This window comes from Rhinolophus hipposideros (genome assembly GCF_964194185.1).
Source record: "Rhinolophus hipposideros genome assembly, chromosome: 9".
NCBI lineage: Eukaryota > Metazoa > Chordata > Mammalia > Chiroptera > Rhinolophidae > Rhinolophus > Rhinolophus hipposideros.
In genome coordinates this window covers 76,657,548-76,682,706 of record NC_138055.1, presented here as the reverse complement: position 1 = coordinate 76,682,706, position 25,159 = coordinate 76,657,548, and the positions used below count along the sequence as shown (strand labels likewise).

Here is a 25,159-nt window from a genome sequence, read left to right as displayed (position 1 = left end):
AACATCCATTCTTACCATTGTTTATTTGCTTTGCCTTTTTAATGACTCAGTTATGTTGTAGAATTTAATCGTTCTTCTTTTACAGTAACACAGGCAATATATATTTTTATAAACTTAACTTAGGATTTATAATATTTCACTGATTGGGAATATCCTTAATTTAGTCATTTCCCCTTTTCAGGCATTTAGGTGCTTTCCCATTTTTGCCTCCAATAAATAGTAATGCTGTGTTCCAAACACTATCTTTGTTGATAATCTTAAACATAAAAAAATTTACAATTTAAAGACATATTATCGAGAAAAGAAATACTGAGAATAAGTGCTAGAGCAGCTTAAAGGATTTCATTATCATTTGAATTTAAATTTCTTTGATTTCTAATGAAATTGTATGCTTACCTACCTTTTAAAACCTGTTATATTTTTTCTTTTGGAAATTATTTGTTCATATATTTTGGTCTATTTTCCTTGTAGTTTTACAGAGTTTCTCATGTTGTAAATAAATTACATACATTTTTTGAAATACATTAGTCCTTTAGTTACTCCTTTATTCTTTGCTTGTAATTTAGAATTCCTTTCCTTGTTTTTTCCCCCATTTTACTCATGGGAAAGTTTTAATTTCAAAAGGCTTTGGAAAGTATCTCACATAAAATACACATAGGTTTAAAGATCAAATGGTATTAAACTATTAGACACATGGTAATAACAGGGAATTTAAAATAAAAAAATAGGTAAGTAATAAAATAGTTTGGAATAACAGTTAGAAAAATCCTACTTTAATTACACATCTGTGAACTGCTTGTGCTGTCCTTGGGAGACTAAATACTATTTTAACAAAATGGTTTGGTCTTCAGCAATAAACATAATGTTAATCTCAATGCAAATTAGCAAAGACTCACCAAAAATGTATTTTCATTTTTAATCAAGGAAATACCATAATTTAGTTCAATAATTTTAAAAATTACTCTTTCAGTTTCTGAAGTGACTAAAAATGCAATGTTACTACACAATCAACCTCAGTTCACCACCATCTTCTAACTAGTTTTAATTATGAATAATAAAAAATAAACACAGGCCTCTCACCAATTCAACCCATTGAATTCAATTCAATGTCAAGATTCTTCCTGTAGTGTTCACTGATGAAAAATGAAACTTAATATTTTAATAATTTCTTCCAGTACATATTTTTTTTAAATTAAATTTATTGGGGTGACAATTGTTAGTAAATTTACATAGATTTCAGGTGTACAATTCTGTATTACATCGTCTATAAATCCCATTGTGTGTTCACCACCCAGAGTCAGTTCTCCTTCCATCACCATATATTTGATCCCCTTTACCCTCATCACCCACCCCCCCCAGTACTTATTTTTAAAATAAAATTTAATAATATACAAACCATCCTGGAGGAACACAGACTAGTACAATATTAACAGTACAAAGAAAGTTCTAGACTTAAAAGTTGAAAGAGCTGGACTTTTGAAGTTCTTTCCCAACTATGTATGTCGAAAATTTCTGATTCAGAGAGTCACTTAAAAATTCTGAACTTCCATGGTCTCAATCAAACGTAGTTGGGATTCCTTCCTACCTCATAGGGGTTAGTTAGATGATGATCATAAAAGATCAGGGTCAAGAAAACACTGGGGGAGATGGTAAAGTGTTTGATAAATGTAATAAGACATTTTATGATTTTAAAATTGATAGTAGAGCGAAATAATAATGATCCAGATAATTATAATTCTAAAAAATCCAACATTTCTCTGTGGCCCAACAGGACGAATGACATAATGATCCTCTGTAAATGACTGCATGGTTGCCTGGGTCAGCCCTCATCTCCCCTTTCCAAATGTTTGAATTCTCTCTAATATCCTTATAAACCCACCCTTGAAAAATCTGCGGCGAGCACTCATTTCATGACCTGACAGCAATCATAATTTGGAATGTTCCTCCTTCTATGAAGCCGGAATATATTTCTCATAGTTCTTAGCTGCAGTCCTAGTTCTGTCCTTGAACTATTCCCCAGACACGTGCTGTGCCTTTGACCTCAAGCATTTTCTGTGCTTTAACGTTCTCCATTGTACCCCCTCATTTCTACATTTTTATCTGGTGAGCCCCTAGTCATCATTTCAATAGAGCTTACATGTAAGTTCAGTGGGCATAGTTCTCTTATGTCCCAACCACCCAGGTCTAGGCACCTTAATTATACTGCGTTTCCTTTTAAAACTAATTGTAATTGTAATTAAATCATGATTTTCACAATTTGTGCCTCCCTCACCAGTTTGCAATCTCCACTGGAGCCTGTCTCATTCCTTGCCATGTCCCTAAGCCTCATATAGTGATTAATAAATATCGACCTGGAGGAAAAGCCTCGGGCCTCATCATTACATAGTTGAACCCTTGGAAATGAACATCCCCCAGAGAGAACGTCAATAATGAATAAAATGAGGCTAAAAGCTGTACTCTTAGAAATACACAGGTAAGAGGCAGACTGGAAAAGAAAACAACATCCAAGGTCTGTACAAAAGAGCATTTCTTCTTAAGCGTGTTTATCCCAGTCAGATCCCTTTTAACTTTTTATGTTTTGTCTTTAATATCTAATGAATTCCCATTTGTTTGGATTTATACATAGTGGGTACCTTATCACAAATGTGTACTGATTTAAGTTGTTTCAATCTACATTAAATTTAGCTCTACGCACATAAAGAAATCAATTATAATATATTCCTTTCATGTCTTGACTTTCCTTCCTTTGACAGAAGCTTCCTTTTGGAGCGGTAGGGAAAATCCATGGAGAATCCCTTGAATTACAGGCCCACACCAGAAACCAAGGCAACAAATCCTCACCTTTGACATTTATAAACTAAATTCCATAAAGATTTCACATGATTTGTTTCATATGGACATCGGAATACACTGTAAACTTGATGACATATAAGTACAACATTATACTATTACTGATATACCATAGTTGAAACCTATTTTCTGCACATTCCTTAAAATTTTTGATGAAAGATCAATGAGGAATTGAGTATACATTAACAACCACGTGAAATCTGAGTATTGGGACACAGTTTGGAGGCCAACACAAACCCTTTTACTTTCCAGATGAAGAATCTTAATCCCAAAGACTATAGGTATCACAGAGCCCGACATTGAACCAATTTACTGAACCAGTTTTATAAACCTGCTTATCTTTCTTTCTTGCAAGCCACTCTGAAGAAAAAAGGGCAGTCTTCAATGCAATCCCTTTCCCCCGACATAAAACTAGTGGATTTATAACACAAAAAACTGATAGTGCTTTTAAATACTATCTTCTGATTTCCACTGTAGCCAATATCAATTCCTATAATTCCTTCTGTCTAGTCCCAACTGGATGGTGTTTTCCAAGTCACTGGTATCATTAACAAGCCAATCAAAAGGCTATAAAATCACCGAGGAGAGTGAATTTCCAATAGAGCAAAACTCATCCAGTCTGCATTTTCATGGACATTTGCGAAAGCATTTAAAAAAGGACTCTAAACAACATGCATATTTCATTTAAACATTTATTTTTAAGCTGAAGATGTGTTATTGTTCATTCTATCTATGGGTACAAATATTCTAAGAATACCCATAAACAGTAAGTTGGAGAAGAACTGACATGAGAATCATAGTGTGTATCTTCTTGTACAAGAAGTAATAAAAATTCCAACAGAACACTCTTTCAGTCAATTTGGAACATACATCCAATTCTAAAATGCAGAATATTTACTAGACAGGTGCTTTGAACAGCTAAGCAATGGAGTCACCCTTGCGATATACAGATGGTGTATTATAGAACTGTACATTTGAAATCTGTATAATTTTATTAACGTGTTTCTTCAATAAAATTAATACATTTTTTAAAAATAGTAATAAAATGGAGAATATTCCTGAACTCAACCAACACTTACTGCACACTACTGTGAGTATGGCAATCGACTACATAATGATGTTGCAAAAAGGAAAACAGGCTCTCCCTATTTTTAATTATCTTAGAACTTTCTAAAGAAGGTAAATGAATAATTTCAATATAAATATTTACATCCCCACAACCACTCTTTAGTCCAAGCCACCTTCTAGCTTCAAACACAGCAACAGTTAGTTCTCTTTGCTGTACTCTGGCCTTTCTCTAATCCTGTCTGCTTACATGGTGCCTTCCACTGCTCTCAGAACAAAATGTAAACTCCTTAGCTTGGTCCACAAAGCCCTGCAGGCTCTCCCTCTTCCTCCTCTCCAATTTCCTCTCCTCCCACTTTCCCTTCTGGTGCAATATGCTGCAGTCACAGTAGACTCCTTTCTCTGCTGTGAACATAAGCTTTGTCTTGCCTGTAACCTTTGAATATACTGTTTCTTCAATCTGAAGTCCTCTTACCTGGCTCTTCCAAAAGCTGGCTTAAGCTTACAGATTTCAGATATCATCTCCTCAAAGACGCTTTACCTGACTACTTGGTTTCAACAAGTACCCAACTTCCCACCTCATCACCTTCTAAAAATGACCTCATCCTATGTATTTCCTACTCACTTTTTGAAAACAGAACAGTGCTTTCCATCTATTGGATCTAATTATACATGTTAAACTTAATAAAAACCCTTCCGTAAGAATTTTAAGCTAAGTCATGACTTTCGTGAATTTGACATTCTAAAACTATACACAGATGGGCCTATTAATCAAAAATATCTATTTACCCACCCACCTACCTTTCTGTTTGTCTGTCTATCTACCAATGTTGTAAAAAGAAATGGAACATGTATTATAGGAGAAAAAGCAATGATTTATTAGAGAACTACAAATTTAGTTACCTACATCTAACTTGAGCATTTCAACTTCATTTTTCTAGGCTTCAATATACTTTATTTGTACAGCAAAGCGATTATATTAGATTTAAAAAGAACTTTCCAGTTCTAAATTTTAGTTATTTGAAGATTTCACTTAAATTAAAATCATTAATATTCCTTTAAGTGTACATTTTTAATAATCTGAGCACAGTGAGACAGAAATATCAATCACTAAGTTATGGGCTTCTTGTCCATTTGTAGATTATTTCGCCTTAACTACTCCCTCTGTGATAACTCATCTTGAGTCCTTTCCATTACCTACACCAAAGTAGGGGGAAAATATTGAAACTTTCATAAAATAATACTGAATTATGCAGTCATTCCTCCCTTAGAAAATAAATGTACTTCTAATATGTATGTACACCAACATTTTAAAAATAATGCAGGGGTACTAAGAAGAATCAATTTTTAACAGACGTATTTCCAGAACATGTGTTAGCAATGTTTTCCAAGTAACATATATGATAAAGAATTTGTTGCACTTTCTGTTAAAACTACATCTAAAAATTTCTCACAGGAGAAATGTTCCCTACTACCACCACTGAAATAAACAATTCAGCAGTATGATGTAATATAAAATAATAATAATAATAATAATAATAATAATAATAATAATAAAAAATAGATAGAAATAGGTAAAGACAGGCCAGAATTAAAGGGGACTAAGGGGGCTAAATCTTTAATACAGTTGTGATGTTTTTCAATTTCAATTCAAATGATGCAATGATGAAGTTTAAAGGAACTGATTGTTAAGAAAATGTAATGCATATAATAAAATTATGGGAAACAAGCTTACAGAGTGCAATAAGCAGAATTAGTTTGAGGTACAGGAAATGCAGGCCGCACGATAGGAAAAGACTCTTAGTTCATAAAATGCAATGATAGGAGGTCCTTTAGCACTCAGAGAAAATCATCATGGGACTACTTTAATGCACAGTAAGGGTACCAAGATAGTATACATGAGAAAATCCTAATTTAAAACACTTCGTATAAGAAAACCTGTAAAAATAAATTCTGTAGCAAACTTGAATTAGTTGACTGCGATCTTAACATGGCAATAAAACTGCATTGTGAAACAAAATCAGAAGTGGTTATGCAATAAGTTGTGTGAAATTACATGCGGTGTTATGCTGGAAAGATAAAGCATCACAAGTCTAGGTTTATAAACATATCCACACAATGTAAATACACAAATGGACTTGTGGTTGGTTAAGTGTATCCTCCATTTTACTATTTTCATTTTTCCACACTCAAGCCTGTCACTGATTTATTGTTCCTAGTTGGGCAACGGAAGAAATAACTAAATATTATATAAGCATGTTAGCTTTATTTCCTCAAGATTTAATTTCCATCCACCTTTAAGTTTACTGCTTGATAATAACTAATACCTTAAAGCCAAGAGTGGCCAAAAACATTTTTCCCCAAGAGATCAGAAAAAGTAAATGTTTTTTTGGATCATTGAAAGCCATTTCAATTGCAAAGCTGGTAGAAATAAGCACATCTTACACAACACCAAACCAGCTATGTTACTTTGCCTCACTTAACACATGACTCACTACTCATGATAGAGTGGAGTGTGACAGAGTTGTTATATAAGTTCACTCTGAACTCATTAAAGCCAAGGCTAAACTGAATGAGAGAGTATATCCTTTATACTCTTTACAGTTTATCCTGGACCTCAATCTCAGGCATGTAGAAGCTCGTATACATCCATTATCTTCCAGGAAGCAGGATTTTGAGGCCAAAATATAAACATCTAAAATGTCAAAATGATACATTCAATGAACAACACATTACCTTTTCGAATGAAAAGAGAACTAAGATTTGGATTACATATTATGCATCAGGCAAGGAGGAAGATGTCCTCCTGATGAGACCTCATTTAAACTCCACCCTGACCTTGAATGAAACATGTCTTCCCCAATGAAGTCCTATGAAACTTACTAAAGGAAAACATAAGGCATAGCCCTCTTGACTATGACTGGTTTGAACCAGAAGGCAAGACTATAGAATGAGGCTAAATCTGCAACAACAATGTCAACGTCCTCTCAAAATGTTCTTTGCCAGCAAAATTGAAATCTCATATCAACATTAGCGGGAAATGTGGGGGACATGGAAAAAACTGTCAACCACTCACCATAATGCATGTAACAGTTTCCTTTGGTAGGATCCAGCTCAATAGCCTTCAAGAAGAATTTTTCAGCCTCACTCTTACGACCCTTGAAAAACAAGAGAAAATGGATGATTCAGCAACAGATCAGGAGGGATTCTTCATCTCCTGGGCCCACGTGAAGTAGACTAGTGTCTACATGGTAATCACCATCAAACAAATGTTTTCTTTTTATCTAAACAAAGATGATCCAGGAGAACATGTGGAGAGAGAAGACTGAAGTTGGAATTGTGGGAAATAACAAGATTAGAAGAACAGGCATGAGAGTGAATTTGTCAAACAGATTAAAAAGAAGAGACCAGAGAAGCAAGAGAAAAAAGTGGGGGGAAAATGGTTTCACAGAAACCAAAAGGATAAGATAGTTTGAAGGAATGGCAAGAAACATTATCATTTTCTATTTTATGTTCTCCCTTCAATTGGTTTCCTTTTCATTCGTTCTTCTTCCTTGTAAAGAATATGACCATTTTAGCTTTTGAGATGATTTTTTACTAATTGCTCACTTAATATATGAAGAAACTAGTCAAATTTGTTGAATCTCAAACCACTGCTTATCCCTACTTACAGTCATTCAAGACTAAAATATTGCTAATCCAGGATTTAATCTAAAACTGGATCATCTTCCTCGCTATAGTTTTAAATAAGCATTACTATCATCATCAGAAGATAATAAGCAAAAAGTGGGGGGAAAGGGTTATATTCACTAAACTCATTTTTCATGAAATAAAATCATTATCCGGACAGGTTCTAAAAGCATACATTCTTCATGTGGTTATTACTTCAGAATCACAATTGCCTACAGAAAAACCAAAAGGGGGGGGGATCTGAGATAGGAGAGTAGTCCAAGAAGAACTTTCCCAGAGTAGTTGTGTCTTGTCCTGCAAGGTTGAAATGAAGATTTCTATGCTGACTACAAGTGGCAGCAGGACCCTGGGTGGGGTCCAGAAGCCGTGGTCCAAAATAAAGTAAAATGATCTTAATTGCATGTGCCCTTCTAATTTATACATTATCTACCACATGAACTTCATATGATCCTTTTTCTTTCTTCAATATATTTTTAAAACCACTGTTAAGGAGTTCAGTCTTCCAAAGCTAGAGGGATACAATTAACCTAATATTCTACATTCCATGCAACTTTGACTTGTTTCTCCATATATCCCCTCCTTTTTGTTCATTCATTCATTTAAAAAACCCACTCTTGCTAAGTTCTTTATTCACCCACTTCCTAGCAGGTAGGAACTAACCTACAGCCTCTGTCACCTACAGCTCGTGTTAACCCAATGATGACACAACTGACTTTTGCATTCCTTCTTTCATTTTAATAATGTTATTTTGCAGTCAATAACTCCTCTTTAACTCATACACCTCATCAAATATCTAATAATTAAAATTTTAATTCCCTGCAGTATTTCTCACAGCATTTTAATTTCAAAGGAATAAAAAGGAAAGCACAGGCAAAATGCTTCATACACATATCATACTTTCATGAAGTTAGTAAAAATTAGCAAGAGTCTTGCAAAGTTAGGATTCCCTAAATGATGAAGTGACTGTAATGGATCAGACAGTTTAACATATGATAGCTAAGAGTATACATTCTAGGCGGGCAGAACAGCTTTCGCGTTTGTGTAGCTATGTGAGCCTTAGAAAATTATTTCATCTCTAGCTGCAATTTTCCCTATTACAAAAAAATAAGATAGGTGGGGAAAGGGGGATTTTTAGGATAGTGAAACTATTCTGTACGGCAATACATATTTTGAAGCAATGCATGTTTGTCAAAACACAAAGCATGAACCCTAATGTAATCTATGGACTGTAATTAATAATAATGTATCAGTATTGGCTCATCAACTGTAACAAGTATACAACACTAATGCAAGTGTATGATAATAGAAAAATTATGTGAAGGGTGGTAGGAAGGGAGTGAGAATTATGGGAACTCTGCTTTAGGCTCATTTTTTTTTTGTAAACCTAAAACTGCTCTAAAGATAAAATGAGGATTTCGTAAGATTGAATTATCTGAAGCAATACACATAAAGTAGTTATAATACTTAGGTATATGCTAAGTTTATAATAAACATTAACTATTAATTTATACACACACATATAGTAAGCAATAGAATGCAGAATTCTGAATGTCAAAGAACATGTTGTTATATACACCATCTCAAAAACACATGGTTAGCCTTTAAATCATTGGAAAATGACATACTAAGAACTTGTAGATGACAATAAAAGAAAGATGCAAAAGGAAACCTATCATTGGTAGAGAGTCTGTACAAATGTTATATGCAAAGATAAAAGGGTCTGTAAACTTTCTTCCACTTAAGTTTTTCAGGAAAGAAGAGAAGAAACTGGTTCATTTATCAATGTCACAGTAAACGGGGTAGTAAAATCTTTGTGTGGAATCCACTGGGAAAACAGTACAATGTAGTGTTTAAAGCATCCATCAGAACTCAAAGGACAGCGGTCTCTGGTTGCTCTATGGCCCAAGTTATTAAAAACAATGAGTCCCACCAGCTCTTAGATTTAAAATAAACACACCAAAGGCCAGAACATTCTTTCTGGGGGGAAGTATCAAACCATCATACAAAAATCTATCTTCCTGCTTTGACCGCTATTTATTTGGTCAAGTGCCAAATAATAAGGAGGAAAATAAAATCCTCACAAAAGCACGTAAAAATCAAGAGTCAACCAAATGCATAAGCCATCCAGATACACACATTACTAGGTTTTAGGAAGGGGTTATGGTGGCTGGGAGGTAACACCATGCTTAACCAAATTTACTCTCCCAACTGTTATTGCTTTAAAGGAATGACAGCTAAGAAAGCGGAGAAGAAGACCAAGTTATTTCTCAGCAGGTTTTCCTTGGTGTCTTTTAGATTAGTCAGCATTGTCTACATGCAAATAGTATATTATGGAGCAAGCCACTGTTTGTACAAACGCCTTACATCGAGCACCATTACTCATTTTGCATATTGGTTGGAATCTGGGGACACGTGTTGGTTCGGAGAGGGACTGTGGTGAGCTGTGACAAATACAGAAAATGTGAGTTGAGAGGCTCGGTTTCTACTGCCAGTGCTGGAACTTGTGTATTTGCTTTTTCCTTTATTTTTTTTAGGTTAAAAAAATATTTATTGAATGCCTACTGTTTGTTTTGCACAGTTCTAAGTACTGGGGGTGTAATCCTGAACAGAGTGCTTGCCTTCAAGTCCCAGTGGCAGGAGGTACATAAGGAACGTATTATTCAGGAGGCAAGGGAACTAGTCACTGAGCACAGTGGGCAAACAATTAACTTCTCCAATTCTCATTGAGAGAACTAGCCTAGAGACAGACAAGCCTGTGTTTGAATCTTGCTGCCTCTACTTATTTAATTGTGTCATTCTGTATATCCTTTGTAATATCTGCATCTTTGTTTCCTCATTTGGAAAAATGAACATAATTAGTACCAATTTTGAAGGGTTGCTCAGAAAAATCACAAATCAAATGGAAATAACTAGCTTCAGATCTGACATATAAAAGTTCTGAAATTCTTTGATTTTCCTTCCTTCTTTTTCTTCAAAAGAATTCTTCCTTCCAAGTTCAATGTCACTATCTCATTCCTAATTAGCAAAATGTAAAAACATCCTTTTCTTACTGCCATGTCATGGTAGAAACTATATTTCATAATTTTCCTAAAAAATGACTCCCATTCCTAACATTTCCTCCTCTCTTAAATAAAAGGACTTTCAGCTCACATCGAGAATGCAACAATAGATTTTAGATTTCCTGACTCACTGAACTACTTCATTTTCACCAGATTAATGCTACTTAAGCAGAACAATTTTTGTCATGCCATTGTTCAAAAATATTTTACCATCTCCTTGTTCCCAATCATTCTATTGAATAATCAATCTAATTTTCAAAATCTTCCAAATCGAGCTCAAGTCTACCTAGTAAGGTATAGGAATTTCCTCATTTGCCTTAACTATAGCTCCGATGTCTTCCCTTAATTATTTCTTCTGGTGTATAATGTTATCCAAATTTTCACTCATTCATATGCATCTAATGCACCAAGCTTCAGTTGAAGACCCACTCTTTTATAAAGCCCTTTGTGATGATTCCTAGTCCCAGTAGGTTCCGTTTTCTTTTCATTGTAATGATACAATTATTTTTAGAGTCATTACTACCACACTAGAGATATTATATAACGTGAACTCTAAGATACTAGACCAAATCCCTCCCTGTATAAAATATGGTTATACATGGTGATTATTATATGGTGGTTGGCAAGTGGAATTTTAGCTTTTGCAAAATTGTCATTCCAGGTAAGTACTTACAGTTTGTACACAATCATTCAGTGCACCTACACACAAATCAGTTAAAACATCAATAACTCAGTATACTGAAGCAAAGGGCAATGGACAGTGCAAAAGATTGGGAAGTCAGGGACATAAAACAGAGCGAAAGAAACACTTGGTAATTACTCTCTAACATCGAACTTTGAACAATTCTAAATAAGACATTCTCTGCAGTTAGTATATTAATGCTCATACAAAGAATTAAACAGCTGGACTTCAAGCAGCACGCATGACTATGGTGCCAAGGGAGAGAGTGAGAAAGATGAGAAAAGAGAACTGACCTGAACCAGAGCAGAGACAGTTTCCTGGCTATGGGCTACCCAGTAGCTAGGAATTAGGGATTTGAGATTATCAATATACTTCTATTAGTATACTATTTGTAGCACTATTCTGACTATCAACAACATTCACAGAAGATAATATTATTTAAACTAAAAAAAAAAAAAAATCCCCAATCAGGACTAAGCTTTGTCAGGTTTTCTGACTGGCAGCAATAACATGTATAGATGTAAGATAAATACCCAGTAAAGTTTACATAGCCTATCAGTGTGGGATTAGCGTTCAGCTAATTTATTTTGTTTTCTAATTAAACTGGATGCTACTAACACCGGTCAGAATCCTAAGTGGGTCTGCAAGGCAATGGCTGAGCCACACCTTTTCCAACTACAAAATATATAAATATAAAAATAGATACATATATATTTTTAAACACACACACACACACACACACACACATGCACCCCGCACTCACACTGCCCTCCCCAACATTCTTAGAATTCCAACTTAAGAAAGCACTCAGGAACATTAAATGCAAGAGAATCATACTACTATGGCTTAGGCTTGAATTGTTTGATTTGTAAAATATAAATCATAAGCCATATTTTGTAATTATCTTTAGTAAAAAGGAATTATTGACAGTATCAAGCATTGGATCAACTTCTTGTATCATCAAGTGTGTCTTGATGCCACAGCTGAGAACTGCTATTTTTCCAAATAACACCTGAAAACATCAAGACTTTGCACTGTTGCACTGCCTTTTGAATACACTCATTTATGTATAAATGTAATCAGTGTATTAATCTTGTCCTATAAACTCGATTACTCCCCCAAAGGGAGTATATATTTCCTTCTATAGCCCAAATTTTCTGTAAACATAATAACCCATCAACAAATACACAGGCTACCAGCATTTGCTTTATATAGCTTAATAACTTATATAGTTATTCCAGTTATTTAGTGCACATGTTCACAGGTTTTCACTAAGTACAGAGGTGTGAACAAAATAGTAATTTCTCCATTTCACATCTGGAAACTGTCACAGGAACTGAGGTCTACAAACTGTAAAAAGAGTTACTCAGAAATAGCCCAATGCCCAGCCAAATATTTATATCCTACCAGGAACTACCTGTGTCTTCAGCACTGGTAGAAATAACAATTAGAACAAACCCAGAGTTTCCTTTTGGTGGGCAAATTTACAGGTTGTTGTACATTTGCTGTAGGAAGAGTCTCCTGCAGTTGTTTATCTAGCAGCCACTTGCATAACCTTTAGTGTTTACTCTTTGGGAATGTTCGACAATTGCAAATGTTGATTATTTTTCACAACCAATGAAAATCACACCTTCATTTTTCATTCAAATGTAAATGTATAAGGATAATAAATAAGAAAGGGAAGCAGCCAACAAAATAGGTCCAAAGCTTAAAGTGTAGTTTGGTAACTGTGCTGTTTAAACATGCATTCTAGTTTAATGAGTACAAAAGGAAAAGCAATTGAAGAGATAGTCTTGAAAAACTAATTTGTGAGGACCACCGTTTACAAATAGAAGGAGCATTATTTGATAGTCTATTTTAACACCTTAGTGTTCATATGTGAAGTGTCTTCAGATGTAAGTCTTTCCTCCTCAAAAGAAAAATATCACTAAAAAAAAATCTAACAGTTCAACTAGTTCTTACAAACCCAATGATCTACATGAAACTATTTAATTCTCATGTCCCTCCAAGTCATTACATATTACCAACCAGAATTAATCTTAACTGGAGTCAAAGTGAAGGAATGGGCAGGGTAACTGTCATGATGAAATCTTTTATCACTATGCTACCAAAATATTTCCATTAAATTATCAGATACTTAAAGTTTGACTGTGACATTCCTTGTTTTAGGGAGATAATAACATTTCTTCTGGGATGCTTTAAAATATAGTAGAATAAGAATACTGCATACAAAAATAAATGTGGCTAATAGATTGTTTTTCTTCCCTGCATTGTATTCCAAGTCCCACTTTCTATAAATATCACGCCTTCTGTGACCTGTTTTCCTAAACATGTCAAAGCAGAAGCTGTCTGAAAGATATCTGGCATATATTGTTCAAAGGCCTAAGCTCATTGAAATATTCTATCAAATGACATGTGGGGGTTAGTGGTGATAGGGAGTGAGTACCTCACACTCTTTGGGGGTAGCTAGATAGGTGTCCAACCTCAGCAGAGAGGGATGACTCTGTGGAATTCCTAGGGCAAGGCTGGACCCCGGAACCAGGCCTCCTCCTGAGTAAGGCTTCCCTGAAACCCATCCCAAGTCTTCCGCTGAGCCATCAGACTTCAACATGAAGGTCACCAGCTCAGACCAAGCTGACTAGGGCAACCCCTGCCCAGCTTTCTGAGCACCATTAAGCCTCCCAGATTTAGGTGAACTCCTGGGAGAGGAGGAGGCCACAAAATAGCTGAAATTAAATAGTTGATCAAGTGGGATGAAAGCCAGCAGTACTCTGAATTTCACTCAAAGAAGATAAAATCATGCATGGATCATCCACATGCAGCTGAGAGTCTGGCCTGAAGGTCAGACATGTTACGTGAGCAGTGGGCACAAATAAACAGTTTGCAAATACCAAAAACTAATGGCCAATATCCCTATAAAAATGTGTTCAACTTACTTAACATTTAGTTTACTTAAAATGCAATTAAATGCATTGAAATGTTATTTCACTGTCAATGAAGTTCCCCCCAAAATAGCAGAACTAATATTACTGAGGGTTCATAAAAATAGGTGCTTATGTAACAATTTGACATATACCAAAAGCCTTTAAATCACTTTGGCCAAACAATTCAATTTTTAGGCATTTGTCTGAAGGAAATACCTGTAAATACAAAAAGGTGGCTATTCATTTTCATTGAAGTATTGTTTACATAAATTCAATGTCCACTAGCATAGATTTGGTTAACCACATGCCATTTGAATGAAATACTATGAATCTATGAAAACGATTTTGTAGAACACTGTTTAAACCACATGAGATCTTCATAATCCATTGCTAAATGCAACAGTCAGGTTTTAAATTGTGGTACATGTCCATTTAAAAAAAAAAAAAAACCTCAAAGAATATTTTTAAGGGAAGACTAACACTACCTGATCATTGAGAGGGTTGGTCCCTTGGTATTTCAAGAATGATGGGGAGAGAAGTACCCATCTAGAGTAAATTGCTAAAAAATAGCACTGTGTTAGTGTCAAACTAAGTATCTTGGGAACACAGTAAAACTTAGTCTACTGTGAAGGGGAAGGCAAGGCTTAAGAGCTGTGATGTTTCACTCCATAGAAATGGAAGAAGATCCTCCTATGTGATAGGCTATGTTCCAGGTCTTGATAATCAAGACAAAGTTCCTGCCCCCCTGCAATTCACATTCTAGTGGTGTCATGGGTAGTTTACACATAAGCAGGTGACACTGTCAATTAAATACTCCTCTGGTAAAAAAATAACACTGGCTAACAGAAGAGAGTAAATACACAGCTGAGGGTGGGGTGGGATAAAGTGGTCAAGAAATGCTCTTAGTGACAATTGAGAAGTGACGTTAAGTAAAGGGGTGACCAAGCCATACAAAGGTCTGGCAAGTGTGGAATGTAAGGGCCTAACAAGAAAACCATTATGGTGGCAGTGGAGTGTTTCCCACAAAAAAATCAGAGGAAGTAAGTGTGAGATACAGGAGGGACTAGATCCTTTAGGGCCTAGTGGGCACTCTTAAGAAATTTGGAATTAATTTTTCTTTTTCGGTAGTACAAACTACAGTTTTAACACTGGATGCCACATGTTGCTTTGGCTCACACAAGTTCATTAGTGTTAATAAGCACAGTGTCGAAAGGCCTACAGGAACTGTACAAAATACAGAAACTTCATGAATTTGTGTGTAATCCTTGGGCAGAAACTATGCTAATCCTCTCTGTGTCATTTTAATTTTAGTGTATGTGCTACTAAAGCAAGCACTGAAATTTATTTTGACTAGGAAGGAACACCATGGAGGATTTTAAATAGAGGTACACTCTAGATTTTGGGTGAAAAAAACCGACTGTAGGGGATATGGAACACAGGGTGACCACTCAGGAAATTGTTAATACTCCATGGCTAAGATAATGGTGGAAGAGGTGGAAGTGGTTATATGTGGTTAGATTTGGAATCTCCTGAATGTAGGTGGCTTATGGACTGGATATGAGTATAACATAAAAACAAGAGTCAAAGATGACTCAGCAGCTGTTAGCATTTAGGAGAATGCAGGTATCACTTATTCACATGGGAAAGACTGCATGGGAGCATGTGTTGGTGGAAAGCTACGTGGCAGTGGAGTAATCAAGTTCTATTTGATTGAGATGCTAGGGCAAGAGAGTTTGGAGAACTAATTCAGAAAACTGCCAGAAAGGAGGCCACAGCCTAGGTACTGGCAAGGAAAAATAACAACAGGTATCTGGTACCTTACATGAAAATAAAATAAAAGAGAAGACTTGTAAGAATGCCGAGGGGGAAGCAAAAAGGGAAAAAAAAACAAAACAACAAAGAAATCCTTACATTTTAATCATGTTTTCAATAAAAGAGAAAAAATAGGAAAATGCATTATAAAATACAAACATATAGGACCATTTAAAATAACTATTTTAAATAAATAACTTGCCTTTTATAAATATTTAAATTATGTGATAAAAAATTACATTATATGTTGTTTTCTCCACAGCTCTTACTTGATGAGTAAAAACGTTAGATTTTCAGGTATAACTACAAAATAGTTAACTTCCAAAATATTACATAACCGAAGGTACTGAGCTTATTCAGATTTCCTGTTATATTATTAGGTTGCTGCAAAAGTAATTGAGATTTTTGCAATTATTTTTAACCTTTTAAACCGCAATTACTTTTGCACCAACCTAATACAAGTTGTCATTTCCTTTATACATTTGTTCAATTGTGTATTTTCCCTTTTAGCTAAAAGAGGTCATCCATACAAACTGTAAGAACATTTCAAAGGGAGATAATTAATTTGATAGGATACAGCCATCTGGGCAAATGACTTAAGCTGTTACATTGCACTGCTATGCTCAGCTCAAAATCAATTTAAAGCCAGTATCTCACTGTAACTCTTCTCCATCCATAATTTCAGTTATTAAGAATGTCTGAGTAAGTTCTGGTGAAGTTGAAATTACGTTTGAATAAAATTGGTAATAAAATTATAAGTCAAGTATCCTGGAATTTTACTTTGAAATTATGCATACAATTTTTAAATGTTAAAAATGTGGCTATTTTTAAACTTTAGAATAATGCATATAATCTCTTTGAATCATAACCCAGAAAGAAAAATACCTATTTGTAATTAAAACAAAGAACGTTCAGCAATTCATTGTATTTATTCATTGCTTTTCTTAATTCAACAAATATTTATTGGGTACCTTTCACGTCCCTACCACTATGTTAAGCAGACCAGGATGAAAATGGGGAAGAAGGACAGACACAACCCCTGCCCCGAGATGCTTCCAAAATTGTAGCTGTTATGTGTGCGACACAAACAATAGTTGTGAGTTTCGCTGAGAAGAGTTGGTCTGACCTAGTTGGAGCACTCAGGGAAGGTTTCCAAAGGGACTGCTGCTTGCTCTAAAAATCTGAAAGATGCGTATGATTAACCAATTGAAGGAGAAACAAAGTAGTCTAAGTAGAATAATGGCAAAGGGAAAGAAAGTCTGGGTGGCAGGAACAGAAACACTTCATGCTGCCCTGAGTCAGTGGAGCCAGAGGAGGAATAGAGGCGGGCCAGGTAAAAACATAGGGAAGAATAAAGCATGCTGAGCTTAAAGGTTACGTCAGGGAATGTGTCCTGACTGGCTTTGTAAATACCACTAGGACGGCAGCCGTGGATAACACAGGAATGGCAACAGAAGGCATGTTGGCAGATTAGTCCAGGTTTTTAAAAAAAGAGTGAGGGAGTTGATAATGGAGAGGAGGTTTAGTGGACTGACATGAGGAATACTTAGGTGATGCAGACAGAAGGAATTACAGCATGAATAGAAGAGGGAGGGGTGTAATGAGGGAGACGGAGGTAACAAAGACAACCTCTAGGGTCCTCTAGTGAAACTGAAGGAGACCTGGTAAATAATGCAGGGAAAACAGGCTAAGGAAGTAAGGCAATGAGTACAGTTTTGAGAATTGTAGAGGCTGAGGTACCTGAGACATTTGAGATGTCAAGGATGCGGTTTGTCAATCAGGCTGAAGAGGCCAAAGGCAGAGGACATGGAAAATATCTGGACTTAGTGACACAGAGATGACTGGTAACCTTAGCAAGATTTGTTGCTATGGAATATGTCTTGAAGCCAGAGCAGTGGGAGAGGGAGTCTGGACGGCGGGATAAGGAAATGGAAACTTAATTACAGAGAACTCTGTCATATGTCTGGCTGTGAAGCCTGGGAAAGTGATAATGTCAGCAGAAAGGGATGAGACACATTGTTTTGAAAAAGAACACAGAAAATCAAAACATAAATCACAACTAGGCATAAAAATGAATGCCTAGGGTTTTTTTCTTAGTTTAATTGAAAGTTAGAAGGAAAGGTAACTCGAGAAATATTTTTTGAGATGTCTTCGATTAGTTTCCAGTTGTGACCATGGCCAAATTAAATCTATCCAGTATCCTTTAGGCTGCGTCTTTTCCTCCCAGGTGCTCTAACAACACTGGATTCCTACTTTAGTTGTGACACCTACCAAATGCACTCTAATTAGTATTTGTTATCTTCTCTTCTAATTGTAAACCACTCTAGGACAATTGTTTCAACTACACTCAGTCAAGGGCCAGATGCATAATAGGTGGTCATAAATGCATGTAAATGGTAGCTATCTTGAAAAAGCAAATACTCAAAACATACTTCTTAAATGCGTACTCTTGTTGGGAAGTGTTGCCTGAGTGAGGGAGGGCATAGATTCCAGTGGGTAAACGTGATTAAATTGTAAGGTCTAAGTGATACCCCGAAGATCATACCTACTGTCATTGTTATCAACACCTCCGCTATACAAGGCAAAAAAAAAAAAAAAAAAGACAAAAGAAAACAGTGATTTTTTTTAAAAAAACCATCATTCTGTGGTCCAAAAGGTGGCACTAAAAGTTCACAGAAAATGATTTTCAATAGGAACCTTTGCTTTAGATGGATGAAGTAGTCAATGTGATCTCGGTTTAAGCGATTAGTACAGTTAGAAAGCCTCGATTCTTAGCTATTAGTAACACCACCGACCATTCAGCTAGGCTGTTAGTGCAATGGGTGCCTCTTGGTTGTCGTGACAAGCTCCATGAGCATTTGCTGGATTGCTCCATCCAAACTGTGTAGCAATAGCATGAGGAGTGGATACGCTGATTGGCCCCCATAGAGACAGCCCTGGCTCACACTGTTCAGCGTTGACACTTGGGCTGCAGAGGTTTGAATGCTGTGGGGATGGTCAGGAAAGCTGCGTTGTGAGAGCGGAAAAGCAGGAGCCTCAACAACAGCTGCTTTGCAGCTGGGTCACAAAGGAGAGCAAGAGATCCCTTGACACCATAAAAGGTAGCGGATGATGGGAAGGCAATCTCAGTGTATCCATTTGTCACTGGCAGGGTGCCACTTGCTCTCAAATCCAAACGCACTCACAAGAGGATAAAGCCAGATGTAAATAATTCCCAAATTTTATACTTTTTTCTTTTTCGGTAGACAGCTTCGGCAGTAAAGGTTATAGAAGGTTATTTAATTTATTTAGACACAAAATTCTTTGATGATTTAACTATGGTACTAAAGAGAACACCGGATTCAGTAACAGAAACCTGAGTTCTAGTCTGGTTTTGACACCAAGAAGGTGAACAACCAAAGAAAGCCACTAATTTGAATAGGTTTCATTTTCCTTAGTTGTCAGTCAAGGGACTTGGGTTAATAGAACACTATTGGTTATGATTATCTGTTTAAAATATGGAATTAATCCAGAAGAAGTAAGCATTGGTTAAAAATTTAGATTAAAAAAGTTAAATTCTTAATTCACACCATCCTCTTTTGTCTCCATTACTTTCCAACTCACGATAGAGTAAAGGAATTGGCCCCTTCCCCCAATCCAGTGAGCTGACACTGAGATTGGGGATTGTAGCTGAGTCCTAAAGTCAACTGTAGTTTATTTTATGTACTAATGAAATGAAACCAAATGGAGGTGAAGACATTATGTATTTGTTTTCTTCTGAAAGTACTTTAAAAGTAAAGATGCTCATCAAAGGCAGAATATCCTAGGAAGGTTTTTATAACAACCAGGCCACATACCGTGTTTCCCCGAAAATAAGACCTAGTCGGATGATCAGCTCTAATGCGTCTTTTGAAGCAAAAATGAATATAAGACCCGATATTATTTTACTATAAGACCTGGTCTCATCTAACTTAAGATCGGATATAATATAATATAATAATATAATATAATACTGGGTCTTATATTAAAACAAGTCTGGGTCTTATATTAATTTTTGCTCCAAAAGACGCCTTAGAGATGATGGTCCGGCTAGGTCTTATTCTCAGAGAAACATCGTAGATACCAAAAGTGTACGAGTATACTGCGTTTCTAAGTAATTCTGGTTTGCCTGAAACTACTCTATGCCCACTGTTCCAGAGTAAACAGAACTGCATCCCCTCCCTGGTTTGGACAAATAGTCTATAGTTACCCTAATGCTTCTTTACCTCTCACAAACATTCACCTAAATTAGATGAGTTAAACAATGGCTTTTGTGACATCGCAATGTCCCACCTTATGAAACCACTGGGTTCCATCGGCAGCATCAGTGAGGTCTCCCGATGACCTCAGCGTTCCATTCCCCAACACACCCCTAACAAAGACATCCTTTCACAGCACAAGGCCATGGGACCCTTGTCAAGCGTAATTAAGATCCCATTCATCTTCTCTACTGTCCAAAACACATTTTTCAAGTCTGCGGTCCTAGCACATTGCACTTTTACTTTCTCTTTATAAGTTACATAATAACAACAGAAACCTTATGGAAAGATTACTATATGCCAGGCACCATTCAAAATGTTATGTGTATTGCCACCTTCATCCTCGTAACACACCTGACATACTATTATCCATTTTATAAAATAAAGAAAAAACAGGCACAGTGAGGTTAAGTGCCTTCCCCAAGGTACACAAGCTTGATTTCGCAGAGCTGGGATTCAAACAAAAATAAGCTGGCTTCACAGTTCATGCAATTTATTATTATATTATAGTCTTGGTCCAGAAGTTTACTACCAGGAATCATCATGCTACTTAAAGATAAACTTTATAGAATAGAGGTCCACTGCTATACTCATGCACCCACCAGTCCATCCATTCCTCATTGCATATTCAGAGGGTACCTACCATATGCCTAGCATCATGTTAGGCACTGGATACCCTGCTTCCCTGAAAATAAGACCTAGCCAGACAATCAGCTCTAATATGTCTTTTAGAGTAAAAATTAATATAGGACCCAGTCTTATTTTACTATAAGACCGGGTATAATATAATATAATATAATATAATATAATATAATATAATGTAATATAATATAATATAATATAATATAATATAATATAATATAATATATAATACCGGGTCTTATGTTAATTTTTGCTCCAAAGGACACATTAGAGCTGATTGTCCAGGTAGGTCTTATTTTCGGGGAAACATGGTAGTTGAAGATAAGATGAGATGACTTCCACTTTTATAGGCTGAGTAATACTGTGGTGATGCTGCAGGTAGGCCCTTACCAATTGCAAAGTAATATTTCAGGGGCTCTTGTTAGACATACACATAGTACATAAAGAGAAATCCCAAACCAAGGCATCTACTTGGCCTGTGTGAGTCAGGCAGGTCTCGACGAGGCGGTGGCATGCTTCGGCTGGCACACACCGGGAGGACAAGTTGGCCAGGCATCAAGCCAGCTGACTGTTTAGTCAGTCCAAGTGCTAGTGGCTTAAAGTTATTGTTACAACATCCAAATTAAGAAAACTATTTAGAAAGCCAGTCTAATAAAGAATTTGTTTTTCCTTGTTTCGACACCATTAAAAGGACCTACAGCTTACAAAGGTTAATTTGATACCAACAACTCAAAATACATCTGTCTGACAAAATAAGGTTAACAACTAAAGTTTCCAAATTCCTACTTTGGTCAGGCAGCACTTCTTGAGCCACCTTCTGTGAATAATTTTATGTGACGTACAAAAAAGAAAAATCTATTGAAAACAGCACTGTTTAGTAAGCAAGGCTCATTTAGTTTCACTTCTAGAGTGTGAGGAGACCAGAAGTACTACATCGTATAAAATTACAGGAACTTTAAAGCAACTGGAAAGGGGAAAGTACACACACATACACACACACACACACACACACACACACACACACACACACAGAGCGAATGGTCAGAGGTTGGCACATTCCCAGCAGAACAAATCTGTATATATAAATGCTATGACAAGCATATCGCCAAACTGGATCATTCCCAATTCCTAGCAGTATTGTGTGCTAGCTGAAGCACACACGCATGAGTTTTGGCACGATTACAAAGTAAAATTCTCTTTCTTGCAGTAAGAGAAAATGTGTACTATCACAAGAAATTGTGGACCACTAATGGGAAAAATATGAGTAGAGAGGTGACATGGAGATGGAGAATAGAAAGTCGGCACTTGTTTGCCTCTAGATAGACAATTTAATCTTAGTTCAACTCAGGGTGAAACATCTCACACCCTGTGGACCTTGGCGGGAGAATTGCTACAAAGACTACAGAGAACTCACTAAACATCAACCTCACCAACTGTCTTCAACACAGTCTGCCATTTAATGGACACCTGAGTTGGCAAGTGCATCTGCAAAATCCAAGAGGGACTGAATTGACACTCCCAATCATAACAGCATTTTTACCAAAGTAACGTGGAAGTGCACAGGAGAGCAGTGTAGCCACCTCGACACCATTCCTTATGCAACTGCTACAAATACAGAGCAGTCTTTGGAAGAATGTACTGACTTATTTAACTTCTCCAAATGGAATGCACGTGCACTTTGGGGTGTATGGTATCATGCCATGAAAAACATGAACATGGCAATGTGAAGACTTCGGGGGAAATACAAGCTATTAAAATTATTAACTCAGAACAGTTTTTATTTTTAAATAAGCATAGATGTGTTATAAAAAAAGAAATGTTGGCATAGAGGAAAGAACTCAGCCATGGAAATCAGACAGACCTGAGTTTACCATCTCCTCAAGAACTATCCCTCAAATAGCTAGGCTACTTGGGCAAGCTGTTTAATGTCTCCACAATACATTACGAGGATAAGAATGCTACCACCAGATAAGGTTACACCTGAGACAGGACAAGTATAGCTCTCACAACAATGAGTGGTACACAGCAAGTGCTCAACAAATGTTAGCTATTCTGTTCATATAACAAGGATGGCAGTAGCTACCATGCAATACCTTAAAAAAATTAAAAGAATTAATTATTAAATAATAAATATAATTAAATATAAATTAAATTATATTTAAGAAGCATAACACAGCACTACATTGAGAGCACTCACCAAAAAAAGTCAGGTCTCTTCTTAACTAGACCTTTTATACTTAAAGCCACTGACCCAAAGGTAAGTCATGGAAATATATGATTATTTTTCATTTATTTAAAATAGCATTCTTGTAGCACACCCACATAAAGAACTTTGTGCTCCAAAATACTTAGTAAGATCAACCACACTGTCTATTGTTTTGGAAAGTCTTCGGCTATTGTGGGCAAAATATGCCATTGGGATAGAGAATTTGAAGAAAAGCAAAATCACAGAGAATACCAAAGCTTGAAACTAAAGTTTCAGTAAAATAGAACTTAGAACCGCTTTTGATTAAACTGGAAAACCCATGTAAATACTGGTGACAGTCAAAGAATACAATCCCCCCACCCAGAAATGTGTATCTTCCCGAAGGTTCATTTTGTCTTTGAAATGCTGACATGATTTGGCAAGTTCAGGTTGAAGTAGTTAGCATGGTTTAAACTGCTACCAATTTTAGAATAATAAGATAGCAAAAGAATTATAGTTGACTCTCAATATTGAAATATTCAGATACCTGGTATTTCATAGAAGCAAAATTTTATTTAATCAAAGTACAATTTTATTCATATCTGTCATATTTCACACTTTTTTTTTCAAAATAAATGGCTATAGATGACCATGTTAGTATTTCTTTATTTTATTTTTAAAAGTAGTAAGAAATATGGAATAGGCAACAGAAGAAAAAATAAAAAGAAATACAGGAAACAACCAAAGCAGACATTATTTCTGGCAGATAGCTTCTGCACTAAAGGATAAGCAAGAAACAGAGAAAAGGGTATCGCCAGACTAACCAGATTAATGATCAAAGCAGTTAGAAAAGTGTAAGACTAAGCTATGTGCCTAAATAAGAGTCACTTAAAATAAATCATACAATTTTTAAGAAAGATTTTAGAACATATTTATTCTTTCAGGGATAGTAAAAGTTCTGGATTTAGGTGACTTACAACAATAGTATTAATCAATTCATTTCACAAATATTTGGATATCTACAATGTAATTATGGGAAAAAAATATTCCTCAGAATTCCAAGTTAAAATTTCTTAAAACATCTTTTAGTGCAGTAGTTATTTAAATATTTGTTTCAAATTGAGTAAGCACTAGAAAGTTAATGCTTTCTAAGCTCACAAATGAGCTTTGGCAAAACTATATATAGCAAAACTGTAAAAAATAAAGCTTGCTTCTTCTATAATCATCATCCATATAAATTCAACCTGATCAATTCCTGTAGAAAATATATTGCTCTCCATCCCATCAAATTTATATATCAAGGTGATTCAAGTAAAACAAAAAAGTGTGTGTGTGTGTATCTATGTGTGTGCGTATATAGATATACATAATGATAATTTATATGAAAGATAATAGAATAATAAAATAAAAAACAGAGTATTATCTGTATTCTATTGTACCTATCAGAAGAACACGTATTCATTATCATCACTACCACTGTTTATGAAATGCTACAAATTCCTTCTGAAACGAGTGATTTATATTATGTGCTCTTCTGAGATTACATTCCAAAGCTATCAGAGCAAAACAAATACCCAGAAGATCATACTTCATTATATCAAGTAGAAACAAATAAAAGAATATATTCAATTCTGCATCTTTTATTCCTATTTTTCAATAATTATCAGTATTTTTATAGGTATAGGATTACATATCATTTTTCCTGAGACAAAAATAAATTATTTTGTACATTAAAATGTTGTTAGCCAACTATCTGACCATTTAAATTCATTCTTCATCCATTTTTCATGCTGAGAAATTTTGACATTTTTAACCAACAGAATGAAAAAAGAAAAAAATGTAAATTCTCATGTTTTTTTACATATATTTTTTAAGGAATTATCACCCCATTTTATTACAAAAAGTACACAAACACAGGGAAAATTCTATGTTAATAATGGTTATCATTGGGAGGTAGGATTATGGGTGTTTTT

At 35.5% G+C, this 25,159-nt stretch overlaps 1 protein-coding gene across 1 annotated transcript in view; it reads right to left on the bottom strand.

Annotated features, from left to right (window-relative positions):
- TMTC2 (transmembrane O-mannosyltransferase targeting cadherins 2) overlaps nt 1–25,159 on the bottom strand; it is a 400,877-nt gene that overhangs the window by 77,309 nt on the left and 298,409 nt on the right. Inside the window, exon 9 of the mRNA XM_081058171.1 lies at nt 6,992–7,073. Coding sequence (XP_080914297.1) covers nt 6,992–7,073 — 82 coding nt within the window. The remainder of the gene's footprint in view (nt 1–6,991; nt 7,074–25,159) is intronic.